General features: G+C 40.7%; 1 protein-coding gene across 1 annotated transcript in view; it reads left to right on the top strand.

Annotated features, from left to right (window-relative positions):
- The window catches only part of COL4A3 (collagen type IV alpha 3 chain), a 159,053-nt gene that overhangs the window by 88,772 nt on the left and 51,164 nt on the right, over positions 1-19,117 (top strand). Inside the window, exons 5-18 of the mRNA XM_068967501.1 lie at positions 451-495; positions 1,116-1,178; positions 2,187-2,240; positions 3,913-3,939; positions 4,448-4,525; positions 6,923-6,985; positions 7,112-7,147; positions 8,902-8,943; positions 12,243-12,320; positions 14,694-14,756; positions 15,145-15,204; positions 16,272-16,316; positions 16,603-16,656; positions 17,541-17,582. Of these exons, the coding sequence (XP_068823602.1) occupies positions 451-495; positions 1,116-1,178; positions 2,187-2,240; positions 3,913-3,939; positions 4,448-4,525; positions 6,923-6,985; positions 7,112-7,147; positions 8,902-8,943; positions 12,243-12,320; positions 14,694-14,756; positions 15,145-15,204; positions 16,272-16,316; positions 16,603-16,656; positions 17,541-17,582 (750 nt within the window). The remainder of the gene's footprint in view (positions 1-450; positions 496-1,115; positions 1,179-2,186; positions 2,241-3,912; positions 3,940-4,447; positions 4,526-6,922; positions 6,986-7,111; positions 7,148-8,901; positions 8,944-12,242; positions 12,321-14,693; positions 14,757-15,144; positions 15,205-16,271; positions 16,317-16,602; positions 16,657-17,540; positions 17,583-19,117) is intronic.

Genomic DNA, 19,117 nt, shown 5'->3' on the forward strand with positions numbered 1-19,117 from the left:
GGTAAAACACTCTATAATGGTAGAAATCTACATAGTGGTTAACCCAAGTGGGTTAGGTATTAATCGACTGGAAAGTTGCATGAGGGTAACGTATAGGGTGGTGGAGAGGTTCTGTGTCTGGCTGGGTGGGAATCACCAAAACGTGCATATGTACACAGGTAAATATTCCTCAATCTGTTTGTGGAAGATTGGAGCACTTTATGCAAATTATGCCTTAAAAAATCTATCCCCCTAAAAAGCCAAAAATGATCTTAATCATGTCTGTTTAAAAGTCATGTAAATATAAGATTTACAAATTTTGTCCAGCTTTTTTGTGTGTTTCAAATCGCTTTTAGCCATTCCCAATTATAGTTACAGAATGGGGTTATTGGAATGATAAATCATATTTTGTTTATAGGTTGAACATTTTTATTTTTTTCTTGCCATCTTTCTTCTTTTCTGTGTCTTTAGGGAATAACTGGCTTACCAGGATTTTCAGGTCCTCCTGGACTTCCAGTAAGTAGTGAGAAAATGTGTAAATGAAATAATAAGTAAGCTCATTTTAATAAAGATGTTAAAGCACTAACACAAGAAAATGAGTATGATGTTTTGGCTACATGATGCAAATGTCAGAATTATAGTGTATTAAGAGTGTGGATTTATAGGATATCAAGTCAAATTATATTTCCTGAAATGTAAGCATAATAGAATGGAATAGATTGGGGTGGGATGGGATGGGATGAGACAGAATAGAATAGAATTGGATAAATCTACTTAATAGCACAGGATAAAAATAATCAGATAGTTACCACTATGCACACTTCCCTCCTCTTCTTTTCCCCAGTTTACTTAATATAGCATGTTAACGGACTCATTTTGAATAGAAAGACCTTTTGCTTTATCTTAAATAATATGTCTCACTTGATAATTTATGGTTTTAATTAGCCTATGTTATTTCCTATGATTTTAATTTAAATTATCTAAAATAGCCAGTTTACTACTTAACTATTTAAATAACCAGTTATACTTAAATAACTATCTAAATTAGCCCGTCTTTTCCCATTGTGTGCTCTGCGCTGTTGCTACCTGGCCCAGAGCCTGATATATTTTCTTTTTGAGACTTTCTCTGTTTTTAGGGCATCCCAGGCCATCCTGGACCTTATGGACTTGCTGGTTTGCCAGGATGTAATGGTTCCAAGGTATGTATCTTCTCACGCAAGAGATGGTTAGTTAGTGTTTTGCTAAATGAATAAACCTGGGTGACATAGCAATGAGATGGCCTAGCCTTTCCTTGAAATGTTGTTTTGGTCAGAACCAATGGTATATGTCTTCAGGACAGAAAGGTGATGATTTTCTTTCTTCTCATGCTTTTTTCTTTATTCTTCCAGCTTTATTGAGATATAATTGACACCTAGAACTACCTAAGCTTAAGGTGTACAGCATAATGACTTACATACATCATGAAATGATTATCATCGTAAGTTTAGTGAGCTCACCATCTCTTATAGATACAAAATTAAAAAAGGAAAAAATTTTGTGTGTGTGGCAATTGTTAGGCTTTATTCTCTTAACTTTTAAAAATTAACAGTGTTAATTAGATTTCTCACATTTACATTGTATCCCTAGGACTATTTATCTTATAGCTGGGAGTTTGGAGTACCATCTGATTGCCTGCACCCCATCCCCACTCCCTCCACCCATCTTGCTTTTAGATTATGTTTTAAGAAAGTTCTCTCATGTTCTCCCACAGAAAGATGACTAGGGCTCAAACAGATAATTGCATCTGAGATTGTGATTGAATGTAAACCAGAAACTAAAGCTTAGAATGCAAAGTTGGAAGAGAAAAACTGAGCTTTCCGATGTGCACTCATCTCCTTTGTCTCCTGACTGCGGTCAGCTTTTCCCCAGGACGGTGGCTATGAAAGAACTAATCACAAAAATTTCAAGGAAGCAGCCATTAAAAAGTTATTGGCACAATTAACATTTTGCCGTTTATGCACAATTTGAGAAACAGTAGATTCTAATCCTGTTTTCAATTAAGATAATGGTTTTCTAGTCTTTAGCCTCCTGATCCAGTAGCTGTGAGGAGTTTGGGTTACTTTGTCTAAATTTACTGCTGCAGTGTTGGAAGCAAGGAACAGGGGAAATATCACAATAGGCTGTTCTAGAACAACTAAGAAGAATGACAAGCGTCATGTGTCTTCCAGGGAGAGCCAGGGTTCCCAGGACTTCGGGGGACCCCAGGCTACCCAGGGATACCGGTAGGTTTATATTTCTAACTCTAAGACATGATGTACAAGTGCAAGGAGTTTCCTTTGAAACGATCGTATACAGAAATCTGTCATGACCTTAGGGAAGTTGAGGCCAGTCAACAGTAGACATTTGACTACTCTTTGCAACCCCACCATGCTCCTCTGTCCATGGGATTTCACAGGCAAGAATACAGGAGTGGGTGCCCTCCTCCAGGGGATCTTCCCGGCCCAGGGATTGAACCCACGTCTCTTGCGTCTCCTCTATTGGCAGGCAGATCCTTTACCACTGAGCCACCTGGGAAGCCCAGTAGTTGAGAAAGGAATGAATAAATGCACTGGGGTTTGCACTTTGAGACTTTGTTTTGCTTTGGAGACATTGAAGTAGAGATCTGAGATAGACAGTGGGAGACAGCTGGATGGGTGGTGGTGACTCAGGACGGAAGAGAGGAGGGAAGGGCCTTGAAAGTGGGGCTTAGAGAGCTCTAGCATGTGAAGGGAGGTCAAGGACAATGAGCCTGTAAAGGAAGAAGGGCCCTGGGAATAGAAGAAAAGCAAGAGGGGTATATTCTGGAAGCCCAGGAAAGATATTGTTAAACAACAAAAATTCAGCTGAGTAAATCTGACCGTCTAACTGGCTTTATTGGATGATTCACAAACCCAGCTGTCTCCTATCCAGCAAGGAAAGAGTTGCCTCCAGCCATAGATAGCAAAGGATTTTAAAGTCAGAGAGAGAATGGAAATATGACATTCTTAGCAAAGAATGTATTGTTTTATTAACAAAGAAGGCATTGTCTTAGACAAGGTAACCTGTTAAGGGGAACAGAAGGGGCTATTGGGTGGAGTATCTTATTAGTGCTGACCTGGAAGTTCCAGGTTGGCCAGTCAAAGGTCACATTCCTGGAGAAGATTAAAACCATAGTCAAGGCAGGTATTAAGTCTTGGTTTACTGCACTGGACCTAGCAGGAGTGATTCCATTTTGGACTCATCTCTGTTTTAACAAATTCTAGTAAAGGCGAGTAACAGACAGCTTCTTAGTGCTGTTGAGGAGTTCGGTAAGACAAGAACGAATATTTTGTCCTTGGTTTCTATAACATCAAAGTCATTGCAGACTTTAGCAAGGGATATTGGATAGGGAGGGCTGGTGTGCTGCAGTCCATGGAGTTCGCGAAGAGTTGGACACAACTGGGCAAATGAACAACAACATTTCCATGACAGATGGAGGCAGGAGGCAGATATGGGCCTAAGGAATAAGTGGGGATGAACAAAGTGAGTAATTTATAGATGAAGGGAAGGATAGGTAACACAGGATGAGGCAGTGTATTCAGGGGGAGACTGGTTTCCCTGGTGGCTCAGATGGTAAAGAATCTGCCTGCAATGTGAGAGACCCAGGTTCAATCCCTGGGTCAGAAAGATCCCCTGGAGAAGGGAGTGACGACCCACTCCAGTATTCTTTCTTGGAGAATTCCACAGACAGAGAAGCCTAATGGCTACAGTCCAAGGTGTCTCATGACTGAGCAACTGACATACACTTTGTTTGAATGAGAAAGACTTGAGCAAATGTAAAAGCCAATGGGAAGCCTGCAGCAGGAAGAGAAGGCAGAATTTCTGAGAGAAGGACAAAGCAGGGGTGTTCTGTATTTGGTTTGCCTCTAGTTATTAATATGATGCTCTTTTCCCTAGGGTGTCATTGGTTTGAAAGGAGAAAAGGTAAGTGATTTGTGGCATGTTATTGTTGAAAAATCTCTAATTGTACATATGAAAGGCACATCTCTTAAGATAAGTCATTACAAATCAGATTTCATGATTAATTCAGAAATGACATTTATTCCTGTTGAGCGTCTTCTACTTCTTGTCATAAATATGTCTTAAGGAATGCAAGCTTGGTATCATCCTTTAGGAAAATAAGGTCTGGGAAAGGAGAACTGATCTTATGCTCAAGGCTCCAGATTCTAGATCAGGAAGTGCCACTCATTTTGGTGTCTTGGGAAATGGTCTATTATTCTTGTGTCTTCCCTCTATAGCCAATGGTCAGTTTTAGAAAACATGAAAATGCTTTGAATTCTTCAAAACAGAATAACTAAAAAATCCTATAGCATTTCTGTAAGTGTATATCCTGGAAACACTTTTATCCTTGAAACAGTATGACCTTGAATAATCATTTAAAGATGTTTTGAAGATAAAATGCTGCTGATGTTTGATGAATTTCCTTTTCAAGGGCGCTCCTGCTGAAGGAGATGGTGTAGGCCTTGATGGAAAAGGTGACCCTGGGTTGCCAGGAGCTCCTGGATTCCAGGTACACACTTCAGAGACGGTCTCTATCATTCTCCATCTCTCTCTGTCTGTCTCTTTCCACTTCTTTTTTTTCTCTTCTTTCTCTCTCTTCCTCTCCTTATATCTTTCTCACCCTCTTAAAAATATTTTTCACATTCATGTTTCTCCTATTTATATATTTCATTTTATTCTAAAACTTTCATGTTATTATAAGAAACTACATTAAGCTTATATAAAAAAGATGCTTTTGTACATATGTATTTTATTCTCTTCTCAAGTCTCAATCACCCAAGCTTTCTTCAATCTAAGGAGTTTTCAAGGAATGGTTATGTTCCTCTTAGTATGTGTCAAAATCCAGGATAGGTTTGTATCCCACATCGAATGCAATTTAAAACTGTAATATTAAATAACAGTCATATTGTAAAGTATGCATGATAGTAAATTTTATTTAAATGCATCTTTCTCCTGCTGAATAGTTTGCTTTCTGAAATGTATGCCTGTAGCCTACGGGTGATCCAGAATAGATACAAAGAAACAGCTGTTCCCTCAAATATCCTTTACTTCCTGATTCAAAGGAGTCTTTTGATACTAACTTTCAGATTAATTAATCATAAATATCTTAATTCAGAAATATATGTGGAAATTCTGAGTAGAGGTTGGTATTTGCCTGAGCAAGTCAAAGAGTTTGAGTTAGGGTTGTTGAACATCCATTTAGTGAGCAACGCCAGCTGGTGATGGATGGGCTGCAAAACGGAACAGTGATGCAATTGGAAGCCGGCAGAGAATTTTATTTATTTACTTATTTTCGACTGTGCTAGGTCTTTGTTGCTGCTCTCGAGCTTTCTCTAGCTGCGGTGTGCAGGCTTCTCATTGGAGTGACTTCTCTTGATGTGGCGCACAGGTTCAAGGCGTGCGAGCTTCAGCAGTTACGGCACACAGGCTTAGTAGTTGCGGCTCAAGGGCTTATTTGCCCTGTGGCATATGGGATCTTCTCAGATCAGGGATCAAACTGGTGTCTCCTACACTGCAAGACGGATTCTTAACCGCCGGACCACCAGGGAAGCCCAGTCATAGGCTTTTGAGAAAAGGCACAAAAGTCGATCGCTCTTGGTTTGTTTCTTGTTTGCTTGTTTGTTTGCTTAGGAAGCATTAAGGGGTCAGATGCTGAGGGCGGAGAATCTAGTAGAGACACGATGTATCCCTTAAATGTGTGTCAAGCATTGGCAATGTACTACAATGTGCTACTGCTGAAGGTACAAGAGTGGGACCTTCAGTTCTACAAGAAATCCCTCTTACCATCCACCTGCCAGTTAGGTACCAGGAGCTATTGAGGCTCTGGGATACCATAGTGCACAAATCCCCAAAAACAGTTTAACCAAAGTTCTTGCCCTCATGGCACATGCCTTTTAGAAGGAGAAAATATTTCAAAATGTAAATTACTTCCTGTGTGTTGTGTTCAGTTCAGTTCAGTCGCTCAGTCGTGTCCGACTCCTTGAGACCCTATGAACTGCAGCACACCAGGCCTCCCTGTCCATCACCAACTTCCAGAGTCCACCCATTGAGTCGATGATGCCATCCAACCATCTCATCCTCTGGCGTCCCCTTCTCCTCCTGCCCTTAATCTTTCCCAGCATCAGGGTCTTTTCAAATGAGTCAGCTCTTCACATCAGGTGGCCAAATATTGGAGTTTCAGCTTCAACATCAGTCCCACCAGTGGACACCCAGGACTGATCTCCTCTAGGATGGACTGGTTGGATCTCCTTGCTGTCCAAGGGACTCTCAAGAGTCTTCTCCAACACCACAGTTCAAAAGCATCAATTCTTCGGTGCTCAGCTTTCTTCACAGTCCAACTCTCACATCCATGTGTGTTGTGTTAGATAGTAATAAATGCTGAGGAGAAAAATTAATGTTGGGTTGAGGATTGGAAGTGTCTAGGTTAGAAGGAGTGTTGTAGCTTTAGATTGGATATGCAGGAAGACCCATGGAAAGGATAATGTTTGAATAAAGACAAGAAAAGGGAGCAGAAGTGAGTCATAGAGATAGACATCTGGGGAAAGAGGATTCTAGGCAGAGGGAAAGCAGGTGGAAGGATCCAGAAGTAGGAGCATGCTTGGCGAGAGACAGAGAGAGAGGCAGGGAGAGGAAAATTTTCTAAAAAAGTCTTCTAAAGTAAAGCAAATGTTTTGGTCATTTTTCTGGAAATAGAACCACCAGAATGGTGGTACCCCCAGGTAGTACCACCAAGATAGTTCTGGTAGTTATACATGGCACATGGCCTTTACTGAAATTAACTGCAGGCGTAAATGGGAAACATCATGCTCTGATTTTACTAAAATAATTTAAGGCATTTAACTAATGGACTTTGTTCTTCAGTAAGAAGTAAATTTAAACTTACTCTAATTCTTTTCTTCATTTAAAGGGCTTGCCAGGCCTTCCAGGTTTTCCTGGACCTGCGGGTCCACGTGGCCCTCCAGGATTCCTTGTGAGTATGAGGCCACCATTGCAATAGACGTTGTAACTAATAAAAGAATCATAGCTTAAAGATTTTAAACAGAGTTGTAGGCTTGGTGCACTACCTGCTGTAATTTTAACTGATGGATTTTTCTAGGGCTTTCCAGGAACCATGGGATCTCCAGGACCTAAGGTAGATTGCAATCTATATGTTGTACCAGCCAGAACATCCTAATCGATCTAAAAGCCAACTCAGTCTGATTGCACATGTGGGTCTCTGCTGGGGCTTCTCTTTGGGACTCATGAGAATCCCCAGCAGGGACATGAACAGTTCTCCATCTCTTTCTTCTCTTTTCCCTGCACTTCAGTAACTTGATCTCTGATACAAAGAATCTTAATTCAATTTTAAGGAGTTCCTTGTTGGGAAAAGAGCAAGGATTCCTAGTCCATAAGTTTCCATTTCTCATAATCCTGCCAATCTCCCAGTACTTTATCTTATACATTTTGTACTGGGCTGCTTCCCAAAACCAACCTGTCTTCATACTAGAAAATAAAAGATGACTGTTCGTGTGCTCATTAAACAGGGTCCTGCATGTCTTTCTGTTACAAAAGCCAACTGTTAGGATTGGGGAGAAAAAAAAAAAAAAAACTTTTTCTTCTATCTTCTTAGGTTCAGTGACTGGGTTAACAGGAGAAAAAAAGGTTGATTTCATATGCATATGGAGACCTCACAGAAATGAAATGAAAACCCCAAAGAAGCAATCAGACCCAGAGGCTTGTATACCATTTTAACAAAGGGTGATACATTTGTGGTGAAGTATCAAGACGTAGGAAGTGGGTTGTGAGCTTCTAGGGGCAACAAATTGTGGGCAGGTAAATATATGGGGGAAACTAGTGGAAGATAAGGGTTATTTCAGTGAAGTCTGTTTATGCAGGTTTAAGCTGGTGTTGTCTCCCGTGATGAGCTGTCTTCTCTTCTGTGTACAGGAGCGGGGAGGGTGACATTCACACGGGGAAATCTGTGCCCAGCCTTGAGGCCCAGGGAGAGAGGAGAGAACTTTTTCTGCATTCCCTGTTTCTCAAATGCCTTCAGCTCAAAAGAGTTCTTCTGCCAAAGTGGTGTATTTTGGGGCTGGATAGTCAGATCTCCTTCATTAGTTTAAGTAAGAAAATGTTGAGAGAGGGCTGAGCCTCACCAGGAAATTAGTACTAAACACAGTATCTCTTATGATCAGGTAAGCCTTTGTGTGTAGGATACTTTCCAAGGTGTTTTCGCGTTTATTGTTTCATTGATGTGCATGTATATACACACACAGAGACACACACATACGCTCTCTGTGAGGTGAACAGGTTCAGGTTAAGTGAATCATCAAACAGTAATTGGCAGAACTAACATTTAAAATCTTTTGATTCGTCATCCTGAGCTTTTCTCTACTGCCTGTGGCCTAATGGGATGAAAATCTACACACTCAGAAGCAAAGAAACAGACATTGGTTGAAATGATAGATTTACTGGAGATGATTCACATTAGACTTAGCTCATGTTCTAACTTACTAGTGAAGTCAGGTTAGCTTGAATTCTGTTTTTAGTTCTCTATTAAGTTTTGAATTTCAGAATCCTGAAGTTCAGCTACCCTCTTATTTGTAAGACTAGAAAACAGGGCATCATGAAGTTACATATCCAGCCAGCAGATTCAAAACTAGCTGGTGGCTAGCTAAAAAAAAAGGTCCTCTGAGCTAAAAAAAAAAAAAGGTTCTCTGGGCTATAAGATCTCTCCTTTTAAAAGAAACATGTTGCCACTCTACTCCAAGCAATAAAGTAACTTTTACAATCCTAACATTACGATTAAAATGTAAGTGTATGGTTACAAACATTGGAACTTTAATGGGCTTAGACTGTATATTTGTATTCATTAAAAAAATAATTTGGTTTTGTCTTTTCTTACAGGGTCACATGGGTGATAACGTGCTAGGACAGAAAGGAGAGCGGGTAATTTATATACTATGGTTTATTTGTGGGCAAAATATTTTAGGTTCCTTAGTAAACATCACATTTTATAATGCCATTTGCGGCAACATGGATGGACCTAGAAATTGTCAAACTGAGTGAAGTAAGTCAGGCAAAGAAGGAGAAATATCTGATGATACCCTTATATGCGGAATTGAAAAAGAAATGATACAAGCGAACTTGTATACAAAACAGAAACAGACTCACAGTCTTAGAGAAAAGCTTATGATTGCCAGGGAGAAGGATGGGGGAAAGGGATAGTTAGGGGCTTTGGGATGGACATATATACACTGCTGTATTTAAAATGGATTATCAACAAGGACCTACTGTATAGCACAAAAAATTCTGCTCAGTGTTATGTGGCAGCCTGGATGGGAGGGGAGTTTGGGAAAAAAATGGATACATGTATATATATGGCAGAGTTCCTTTGCTGTCCACTTGAATCTATCACAACATTGTTAATCAGCTATACTCCAATAAGGTAAAAACAAAACCAAAAAGTCTTAATAACCCAGATAACCACAATGGTGTGATCACTCACCTAGAGTCAGACATCCTGAGGTGTGAAGTCAAGTGGGCCTTAGGAAGCATCACTAGAGAGGTGATGGAATTCCAGCTGAGCTATTTCAAATCCTACAATATGATGCTCTTAAAGTGCTGCACTAAGTATGCCAGCAAATTTGGAACTCAGTTTTCATTCCAATCCCAAAGAAGGGCAATGCCAAAGAATGTTCAAACTACTGCACAATTGCACTCATTTCGCATGTTAGCAAAGTAATGCTCAAAATCCTTTAAGCTCGGCATCAACAGTATGTGAACTGAGAACTTTCAGATGTACAAGATGGATTTAGAAAAGGCAGATGAGCCAGAGATCAAATTGCCAACATCAACTAGATCATAGAATAAGCAATAGAATTCCAGATAAACATCTACTTCTGCTTCACTGACTACACTAAAGCCTTTGACAGTGATCCATCACAACAAACTGTGGAAAATTCTTAAAGAGATGGGAATACCAGATCACCTTACCTGCCTCTTTAGAAATCTGTATGTAGGTCAAGAAGCAACAGTTAGAACCAGACATGGAACAACAGACTGGTTCCAAATCAGGAAAGGAGTACTTCAAGGCTGTATATTGTCACCTTGCTTATTTAACTTATATGTAGAGTATCATCATGAGAAATGGATGAAGCACAAGCTGGAATCAAGACCGCCAGGAGAAATATCAGTAACTTGAGATACACAGATGACACCACCCTTATGGCAGAAAGCAAAGAGGAACTAAAGAGCCTCTTGATGAAAGAGAAAGAGGAGAGTGAAAAAGTTGGCTTAAAACTCAACATTCAGAAAACTAAGATCACGGCATCCAGTCCCATCACTTCATGGCAAATAGATGAGGAAACAATGGAAACAGTGACAGACTTTATTTTAGGGGGCTAAAATGAAATTAAAAGACGTTTGCTCCTTGGAAGAAAAGTTATGACCAACCTAGACAGCATATTAAAAAGCAGAGACATTACTTTGCTGACAAAGGTCCATCTAGTCAAAGCTATGGTTTTTCCAGTAGTCATGTATGGATGTGAGAGTTGGACTATAAAGAAAGCTGAGCACCAAAGAATTGATGCTTTTGAACTATGGTATTGGTGAAGACTCCTGAGAGTCCCTTGGACTGCAAGGATATCAAACCAGTCCATCATAAATGAAATCAGTCCTGAATATTCATTGGAAGGACTAATGGTGAAGCTGAAACTCCAACTTTGGCCACCTGATGTGAAGAACTGACTCACCGGAAAAGACCCTGAAAGATTGAAGGTGGGAGGAAAGGGGAATGACAGACGATGAGGTGGTGGGATGGCCTCACTGACTCAATGGACATGAGTTTGAGCAAGCTCCAGGAGTTGGTGGTGGACAGGGAAGGCTGGCCTGCTGCAGTCCGTGGGGTCACAAAGAGTCAGACATGACTGAGTGACTGAACTGAGAGTGTACCATGAGAAATGCCAGGCTGGATGAAGCACAAGCTGGAATCAAGATTGCCGGGTGGAATATCAATAACTTCAGATATTCAGATGACACCACCCTTATGGCAGAAAGCAAAGAGGAACTAAACAGCCTCTTAATGAAGGTGAAAGAGAAGAGTGAAAAAGCTGGCTTAAAACTCAACATTCAAAAAACGAAGACTGAGGCATCCTGCTGCTGCTGCTGCTGCTGCTGCTAAGTTGCTTCAGTCGTGTCCGACTCTGTGCGACCCCAGAGACGGCAGCCCACCAGGCTCCCCCGTTGCTGGATTCTCCAGGCAAGAACACTGGAGTGGATTGCCATTTCCTTCTCCAATGCATGAAAGTGAAAAGTGAAAGTGAAGTCACTCAGTTGTGTCCGACCCTCAGCGACCCCATGCACTGCAGCCTACCAGGCTCCTCCATCCATGGGATTTTCCAGGCAAGAGTACTGGAGTGGGTTGCCATCATCTTCTCTGATAGAGGCATCCAGTCCCATGCAAATAGATGGGGAAACAATGAAAAGTGTGACAGACTTTCTTTTCTTGAGCTCAAAAATCACTGTGGATGGTGACTGCATCCGTGAAATTAAAAGACACTTGCTCCTCAGAAAAAGCTATGACAAACCTAAACAGCATATTAAAAAGCAGAGACATTATCTTGCCAACAAAGCTCCATATAGGCAAAGCTCCATACTGGTTTTTCCAGTAGTCATGTACACATGTGAAAGCTGGACCATAAAGGCTGAGCACCAAAGAACTGATGCTTTCAAACTGTGGTTTTAGAGAGGACTCGAGAGTCCCTTGGACTGCAAGGAGATCGAACCAGTCCATCCTAAAGGAAATCAGTTGTGAATATTCATTGGAAGGACTGTTACTGAAACTGAAGCTCCAGGACTTTGGCTGCCTGATGCGAAGAGCCAGATGCTGGGAAAGATTGAAGGTAGGAGGAGAAGGGTACGACAGAGGACTAGATAGTTGGATAGCATCTAACCATCTAACTCAATGGACATGAGTTTAAGCAAACTCCAGGAGATGCTGAAGGACTGGGAAGGCTGGAGTGCTGCAGTCTATGGGGTCACAGAGGCAGACACAACTGAGCAACTGGCCACCAACAACACAAGACTTACTAATACACATTTTATTTACTAAGTCACATTGAAACCAAAGTATTTGCTGTGTCTCAAGCTTTGTTTGCTTTATTTTTTAGGTAAGAACTGAAGAGGAAATGTAGATCTCTTAAGCTTACTTTTTTTTTTTTTAAATTCCTGAGTGTATTTGTCTTTAGGGTGTGAAAGGATTGACAGGACCACCTGGACCACCAGGAACAGTTATTGTGACTCTAACCGGCCCTGATAACAGAACGGTAACTCTTCTGTTTTATTATTAGGCTCCTGCCTTCCCCTCTCTTCCATGAGGCCCTGTGATCCCTTACCTCTTTTATAAGCTCTGTCACCTAAGGCCACTTCCCAGGGGGCCCAGTGGTAAAAATAATCTACCTGCCAACTCAGCAGAGTAGAGTTGGTTCAATCCCTGGGTTGGGAAGATCCCCTGGAGAAGGAAATGGCAACCCATTCCAGTATTCTTGCCTAGGAAATCCCATGGACAGAAGACAGTAACAGCACCTAACTCCAATCCAGCCAGCTCGGGTCTCTGGATTTTATTCTTTTCCTGTCTTTTATTCAAGAACTGGAAAGCATGAGGTGCAGAAGACCCAAGGCAAGCCACTTTCAAGACTGTTGAAGGAGGAGCCTCAATCTAATTTTGCTTATCCTTTATCCTCATCCCTCTCACTGTTCCTAACACAGGCTGGGTTTTCAGTGTGTATTTTTGAATAGGTGGTAACAAAATGGGTGTATGTCTCTGATCCAACTGGATGGTTGTTTTGCTATCTAGTCACTCAGTCATGTCTGACTTGTGACCCCATGGACTGTGGCCCGCCAGGCTCCTCTGTCCATGGGATTCTCCAGGCAAGAGTACTGGAGTGGGTTGCCATTTCCTTCTCCAGGGGATCTTCCCAACCCAGAGATTGAACCTGTGTTTTCTGCTTGGCAGGTGGATTCTTTACCGCTGAGCCACCAGGGAAGGATGGTAATGGCCTAAAAATAAGGGTGGAGTGTTATCATAATCAAATGGAACGTTTTTACCCTGCCATTATAACCCCAAGACACTGTGGGCCCCATTCCTCTCCAAGGACACCATGACTCTTATTCAGAAATTATCAGGTGCTTTTTGCTCTCACATAGGGGTAGCTGGAAGGACCAGGGGACAAAATTGAATCAGATGCTCAGAAGTGCTTCACAGCATAATACCCCAATCCTAGACACTAGGTTGATCCTGAAATGTCTGGGACAGGTAATAGGGAGTGAGGGGGAAGCTAATAATTTTCCTGTGGATTAACTAAGAAATTGGAGAAGGAAATGGCAACCCACTCCAGCATTCTTGCCTTGAAAACACCATGAACAGAGGAGCCTGGAGGGCTGCAGTCCATGGGGTCAAAAAGAGTCGAACAAGACTGAGGAACTAAACAACAAACTAAGAAGTAGACATAAATTGTCTCTCTTTTTAAAATTATGATTAACTGTTTTGATAATACCTTGATTGCAATATGATTTACATGCTGTAATTTTCACCATTTTAAAGAAGAAATTCATGGATTTTTATTATAATTAATTTTTAACAGCATTATTGAGGTATAAGTCACATAACATATAATTCACCCATTTAGTGTGCAATTCAGTGGCTTTTAATGTATTCACAGAGTTGTGCAACTTACCATGGGCATTTTAGAACGTTTTCATCACCCTAAAAGAAATACCTTAGCCATCACTTTTCAATATAATTAACTTTTAATAATAGAAGTTATCAAACAAAGCTGATAAATTAAAACACGGTGAAGTTTTATATGACCAAAGTAATAATTCTCATTGAATACTGGAAAAAATATTACCTGAGGAAAATAACTGAACTTTTCAGAATTAATCAATAAAACTAAATTTAATAAAATCTAAAGCTTTATTGGCTGAAAAATTTATTTTAAAAAATCTTATCTTGGAAACATTAAGAGCTGGGAGATTTGACCCAAGGGTAAAAAATGACTTTTTAAAAAAAAATGATGTTCTTGAAAATTATATTTTCACAAAATATTAATAAAATGTGATAAGGTCAAAACAAACCTGATTAATGACTCAAATCTTCATTATAACATTTACTCAGAAAATAATTGATCTCAGTGAAAATAATTTCAATATATTCAAAATGAGAGTAAAATATATTAGAAATGATCTGATTATGCTTATAGGAAACTGATTCAGGAGTTAAATTAGTTTAATACAGTTTGATATAAATTACTTTCCTTTTTAAAAAAGAGACTGTACAAAGGCTATATTGTACAGCACAGGGAATATAACCAGTGTTTTATAATAACTATAAATGGAGTATAATATACAAAAATCTTAAATCACTACATTGTACACCTGAAACTAATATAATATTTGTAAATCTACTATACCTCAATTCAAAAAATAAAATACAGCACACAAAATGTTTGTGTATTGTTTCAAGGGGTTAACAGGTATAAAACTCAAAATGTGAGAAATGGTGATGTGTTAATGTTAATAGGAGGTATATATGTAACTTGAAAATCCAGTTCATTGGACAGCTAGAGGACTTTTCCAAATGTAGTCAATAGTATCTTGTTTGCGCTCTTTCTGATGACCTCAACTTGTTTTTGTGACAGGACCTCCAGGGAGAGAAGGGGGACCGGGGAGCCGTGGGACAGTCCGGACCCCCTGGACCCTCCGTAGGTCACTTAGAATCATATTGTTCCCTTGAAACTAATAGTAGAAACTTGGAGCATATTTTGATGTATGATCTACCTTTAAGGCTTAATATTAGCTAAAGCATGATAGCATTTTACCACGGGGATCATAAATACTAGAATTGTGTTATGGCCGCTTCTTGCTGAAATCCCTGCACGGGTCTGCATGCACTCTCTGTCACCCATCTTGTGATTTATCTTCAGAATCTAATTTTATAGCATCTGTTTTTAATTTGATATTCATAAATAAGATGTCTCATTAGATAACCTATCGTTTCAAAAATTTTAATGGAAGGAAAAAGTTAATAAAAATCTATGTAAGTCAAAGATCAGTAATTTACAAAACTTGACCTAACTCTCGCTGATACAGGGGCCACCTGGAGAATCTTATGGATCAGAAAAAGGTGTTCCTGGAGAACCAGGCCTGCAGGTGAGTTTGGAAATTAGTGTCCTGTGCAGCCTAAATTAATGGAACCCAGGTCTTCTACATTGCAGGTGGATTCATCTGGGCCACCAGGGAGCCCAAAACTAGTCAGTACTCAGGACTTTATAGGTGGAAGTACAAGATGCTTAGGGCTTCCCAGGTGGCACTAGTGGCAGAGAACCTGCCTGCCAACACAGGAGACATGTCTGAGACAAGAGTTCCATCCCTGGGTCAGGAAGAGCCCCTGGAGGAGGGCATGGCAACCCACTCCAGTATTCTTGCCTGGAGAATCCCATGGACAGAGGAGCCTGGCGGGCTGCAGTCCATGGGGTCACAAGGAGTCACACAGGACTGAAATGACTTAGCCCATAGTACCCAGCATGCAGCACTCTCATTGTTTAAAAACTCTAAAAATCATACCCTGGGAAAAGTATATTTTTTCTAAGAAAAATATTCAACTAATGTTATTTTTAATTTTATAATGGAAGGTAAGTGCCATAATAGTTAATCCCATAATAGTTTAACAGCTCTGTCTCTTTAAACACTGTAAAATTCCTTTTATATATATATTTAAATATAGGCATGTCTGCAGTTCAGGGAATTGCCAACATTGCAAATAAATACATTGACTGTGAACGCCTCTCTCTTTCTGAATTTTCCTGCTTACGTCTCTGCTCAGTGCTTCCCTGATTTTCTTTCTAAGCTTGGATGGCTAACTTTAGTTTAGTCAGGACATGAAAACAACATGTGTCCATTGATAGATGAATGGATAAAGAAGATGTGGTACCTATATACAATGGAATAGTGTATGTGTGCAAAGTTGCTTCAGTCATGTCTCACTCTTGCCTGGAGAATCCCATGACCCTCTCTAACTTCCCAGTCTGACTGGCTTCTGCCTTTCCTGGCAGAAGAAAGTCATCGTCAGTTCTGCAATTAATAGTCTTTCCTTCTAATAACTGAGGGAAACCTCAGTTAGGCTTTCTTGCCCAAGATCAAGAGATTGTATCATTTAAGCTTTTCGTGTTTACTAAACTATCCATAAATTACATGTTTTTCTTTTGTTTTTGTTTTAGGGAAAGCCTGGAAAAGATGGTGCCCCCGGTTTCCCTGGCACTGAGGTAAAGACGTGACTTGGTCCACTGATGTAATGAAAGTCAGTCCTATTAGACCAAGAGGGTTTCTGAGAGTCACTCACGGTGGGCTACAGTCCATGGGGCTGCAGAGACGGAAACTACTGAGCGGCTGAGTACGCATGCCATTTTAGTGTTCCACCCTCTCGGTGGAGAGAGGGCATCTGAACACCCTTTTTTCCCCCCTAAAAAGGAGTTTAAAGCATTTTGCTTGCTGCAGAAGAAATTGATTACCAGTGTGTCTTCTGATCTCTTCACTTTGCTCTTCTCTTAGGGAGCCAAAGGCGACAAGGGTTTCCCTGGGTTAAGGGGTGAAGATGGCATTAAGGTAATTCCCTTCCTGACATCTGCTTTCAGCTTTTATTATTGGTTGGGTTTTCTCACCGTTTTCCTCCCCACATCCTGAAACTCAGTGCAAAGAGCTGCAGTCAGAGTTCACTAAAACACCTCAGCATATTTGTGAGGAAGAAAGGAGAGCTGTGGCGGCTTTATTTAAACACTTGAAGGGAAAGATGTTAAACCTGTTCTATGTAGTGGAAGCTGGCTTAGGACCCGTGAGATTTCAGCTTCCCACGAGGAAGGAGTTGGAAGCGACCTGTGATTGGAGGAAGTATCGGCTCATCGGAGGTCAAGCATGGTCTGAACCCTGTGAGTTGCAACCTGGGTCACGATGAACTGAATGGTCATCGTTGGTGAACTGTGGACTGTGTTTCACATCAATTTATTTCTGACAACAGATTACAGATTTCAAATAATTTTCCTATATAGGTATATTTATCCAGAGTCAAGATATTTATCCTATGATATTATGGCTTTCTGTAGAATTCTGGAATGCCCTCTTCAGTAAGAGAGGTTGACAGTAGCTGGGACACTGGGAATTGCCTACAACTCATGGCCTGGCTTCCCTGTGTGAACAGGGAGAGCATGCAACGATGCAAACATCCTCTGAAGCAAGTGATGTGGAGGAAACCTAGAGAACAGAGCCACTTCTTCCAGACCTTGTAGATAGGATTTCTGCCTCAGATATGGCCTTCCAGGAAAACAATCAAAAGTCAATATCCCTTTCATGCTAATTTGACTTGTACATTTCATAGAAATAGCATCAGTTTTAGCATAGATTTGTTTAACTATGCATTTTTATTTCTAAGTATACCTAACATGTAAATACTTTTGATTAGTGTGCTCATAATTTGTAACTGTCTTTCAATACAGGGGTGGAAAGGAGACTCTGGCCCTCCAGGATTTCGTGGTCCAGTAAGTGTAATGAAGGACAATATTAATGTTATGCTTGATCAGGTCTTTCCAAATATCAAGGAAATTTTGAATCAGTGTCCCTTATTAACTGCTAATGATAGAGATTATAATATTTATCTTTTTATCAATTCAGGGCAAAAAAAATAGCTATTGTCATTATTTGTCCATTCAATAATGGACAAATATTTTTATCTGGTCCTACTTGGTCCCTGGAATGCACTGGCAATGCCCATCCTGGACTGCAGAGAAGAAAAAGCCTTTGTTCAAACAGGCCCGGCCTGAGTCATCCTGCACCTTTGAGTAGCATAGGAAGGCAGCAGTGAAGGACAGCTCAGGTCCTGGGTGTGTGGGAGGACTTCACCTTCTGGGCCCTGTTGTGACAGCCCTGAACTATGAGGCAGCAGAAGCTCAACTTTGGGTTTAATTCAGGGCCTGCAAAAACCAATGACCCCAGCCCAAGCTTCCTTGGTGGCTCAGATGGTAAAGAATCCACCTGCAATGCAGGAGACCCGGATTTGATCCCTGGATCAGGAAGATCCCCTGGAGAAGGGAATGACAGCCCATTCCAGTATTCTTGCCTGGAGAATTCCATGGACAGAGGAGCCTGGTGGGCTATCTTCCATAGGTTGCAAAGAGTCAGACATGACTCAGCAACTAACGCTTTCACTTTTAAGTTCCTTAGAGGCAGGTGATGTCTCCTTCCTGTGTGGACATGGATTTGATGTCCATAAGTTCCTGGCAACAGGGTGGCCACGCTGTATATAGTGACTCTGTAGCTTGAGGAGATGAGTGTGAATGGGACCCAGGCTCTGAGTTCCAGTAACTTCCTTTGTTGCCTCAAATGACGGTGGTTCTCACACTCAGAGTGCAGAGCAGAACTCCCGTTTAAGACCTGCAGGTGTGACAGAAAGGTCCCTGGTGGCAGAGGAGTCACTGGGGGAGCGTGTTTGTGTCCTCCTACAAATGCAGTTCCCAGACCCCCCAGGCCAAGTAAGTTAACTCAGTAACTGAAGGAGGGTCCCAGATCAGCTTCTTTACCTTGCAAGCAAATGATTCAGATGACAATCCCAAGATCCTTTTAAGCGGTTGCTGAGAAAATGAAAGGCTATTTTGTGAAAGTACTTTGCCAATACTTGGCAGGTACATACATATCTTGATGGATTTTATGATGCAGGAGTTTATTGCACTGTTACTACTATTATTATGAGTTCTTTTTTTTTCACTTTATGCATACAGTTTTAACTACAAAGTTCTTGTTATAGTTCTTTAAACAAGTCAGTAAGCTAATGGGCCCCATGCAAAGTATGAAAACATTTTTAAAAACTTTTATATTTCCATCTTGTTTTTTTTAATGCTCAATTCCACATAGTTCTGCAGCTTCTACTGACTTCAGAGGAAGTTCTGCTTTGGAAGGAGATGGTTAAGGAAATGAGCAGAAGATCCATTGATCACTTCAGAAATACTAAGAACCCTCAGTCCTTGGACTAAGGAAAAGTTGTCTAAAAATCAATGCTGTCCTGAAATTTAGAGAAACA

The sequence above is a fragment of the Capricornis sumatraensis genome, chromosome 3, assembly GCF_032405125.1.
Source record: "Capricornis sumatraensis isolate serow.1 chromosome 3, serow.2, whole genome shotgun sequence".
Lineage (NCBI taxonomy): Eukaryota > Metazoa > Chordata > Mammalia > Artiodactyla > Bovidae > Capricornis > Capricornis sumatraensis.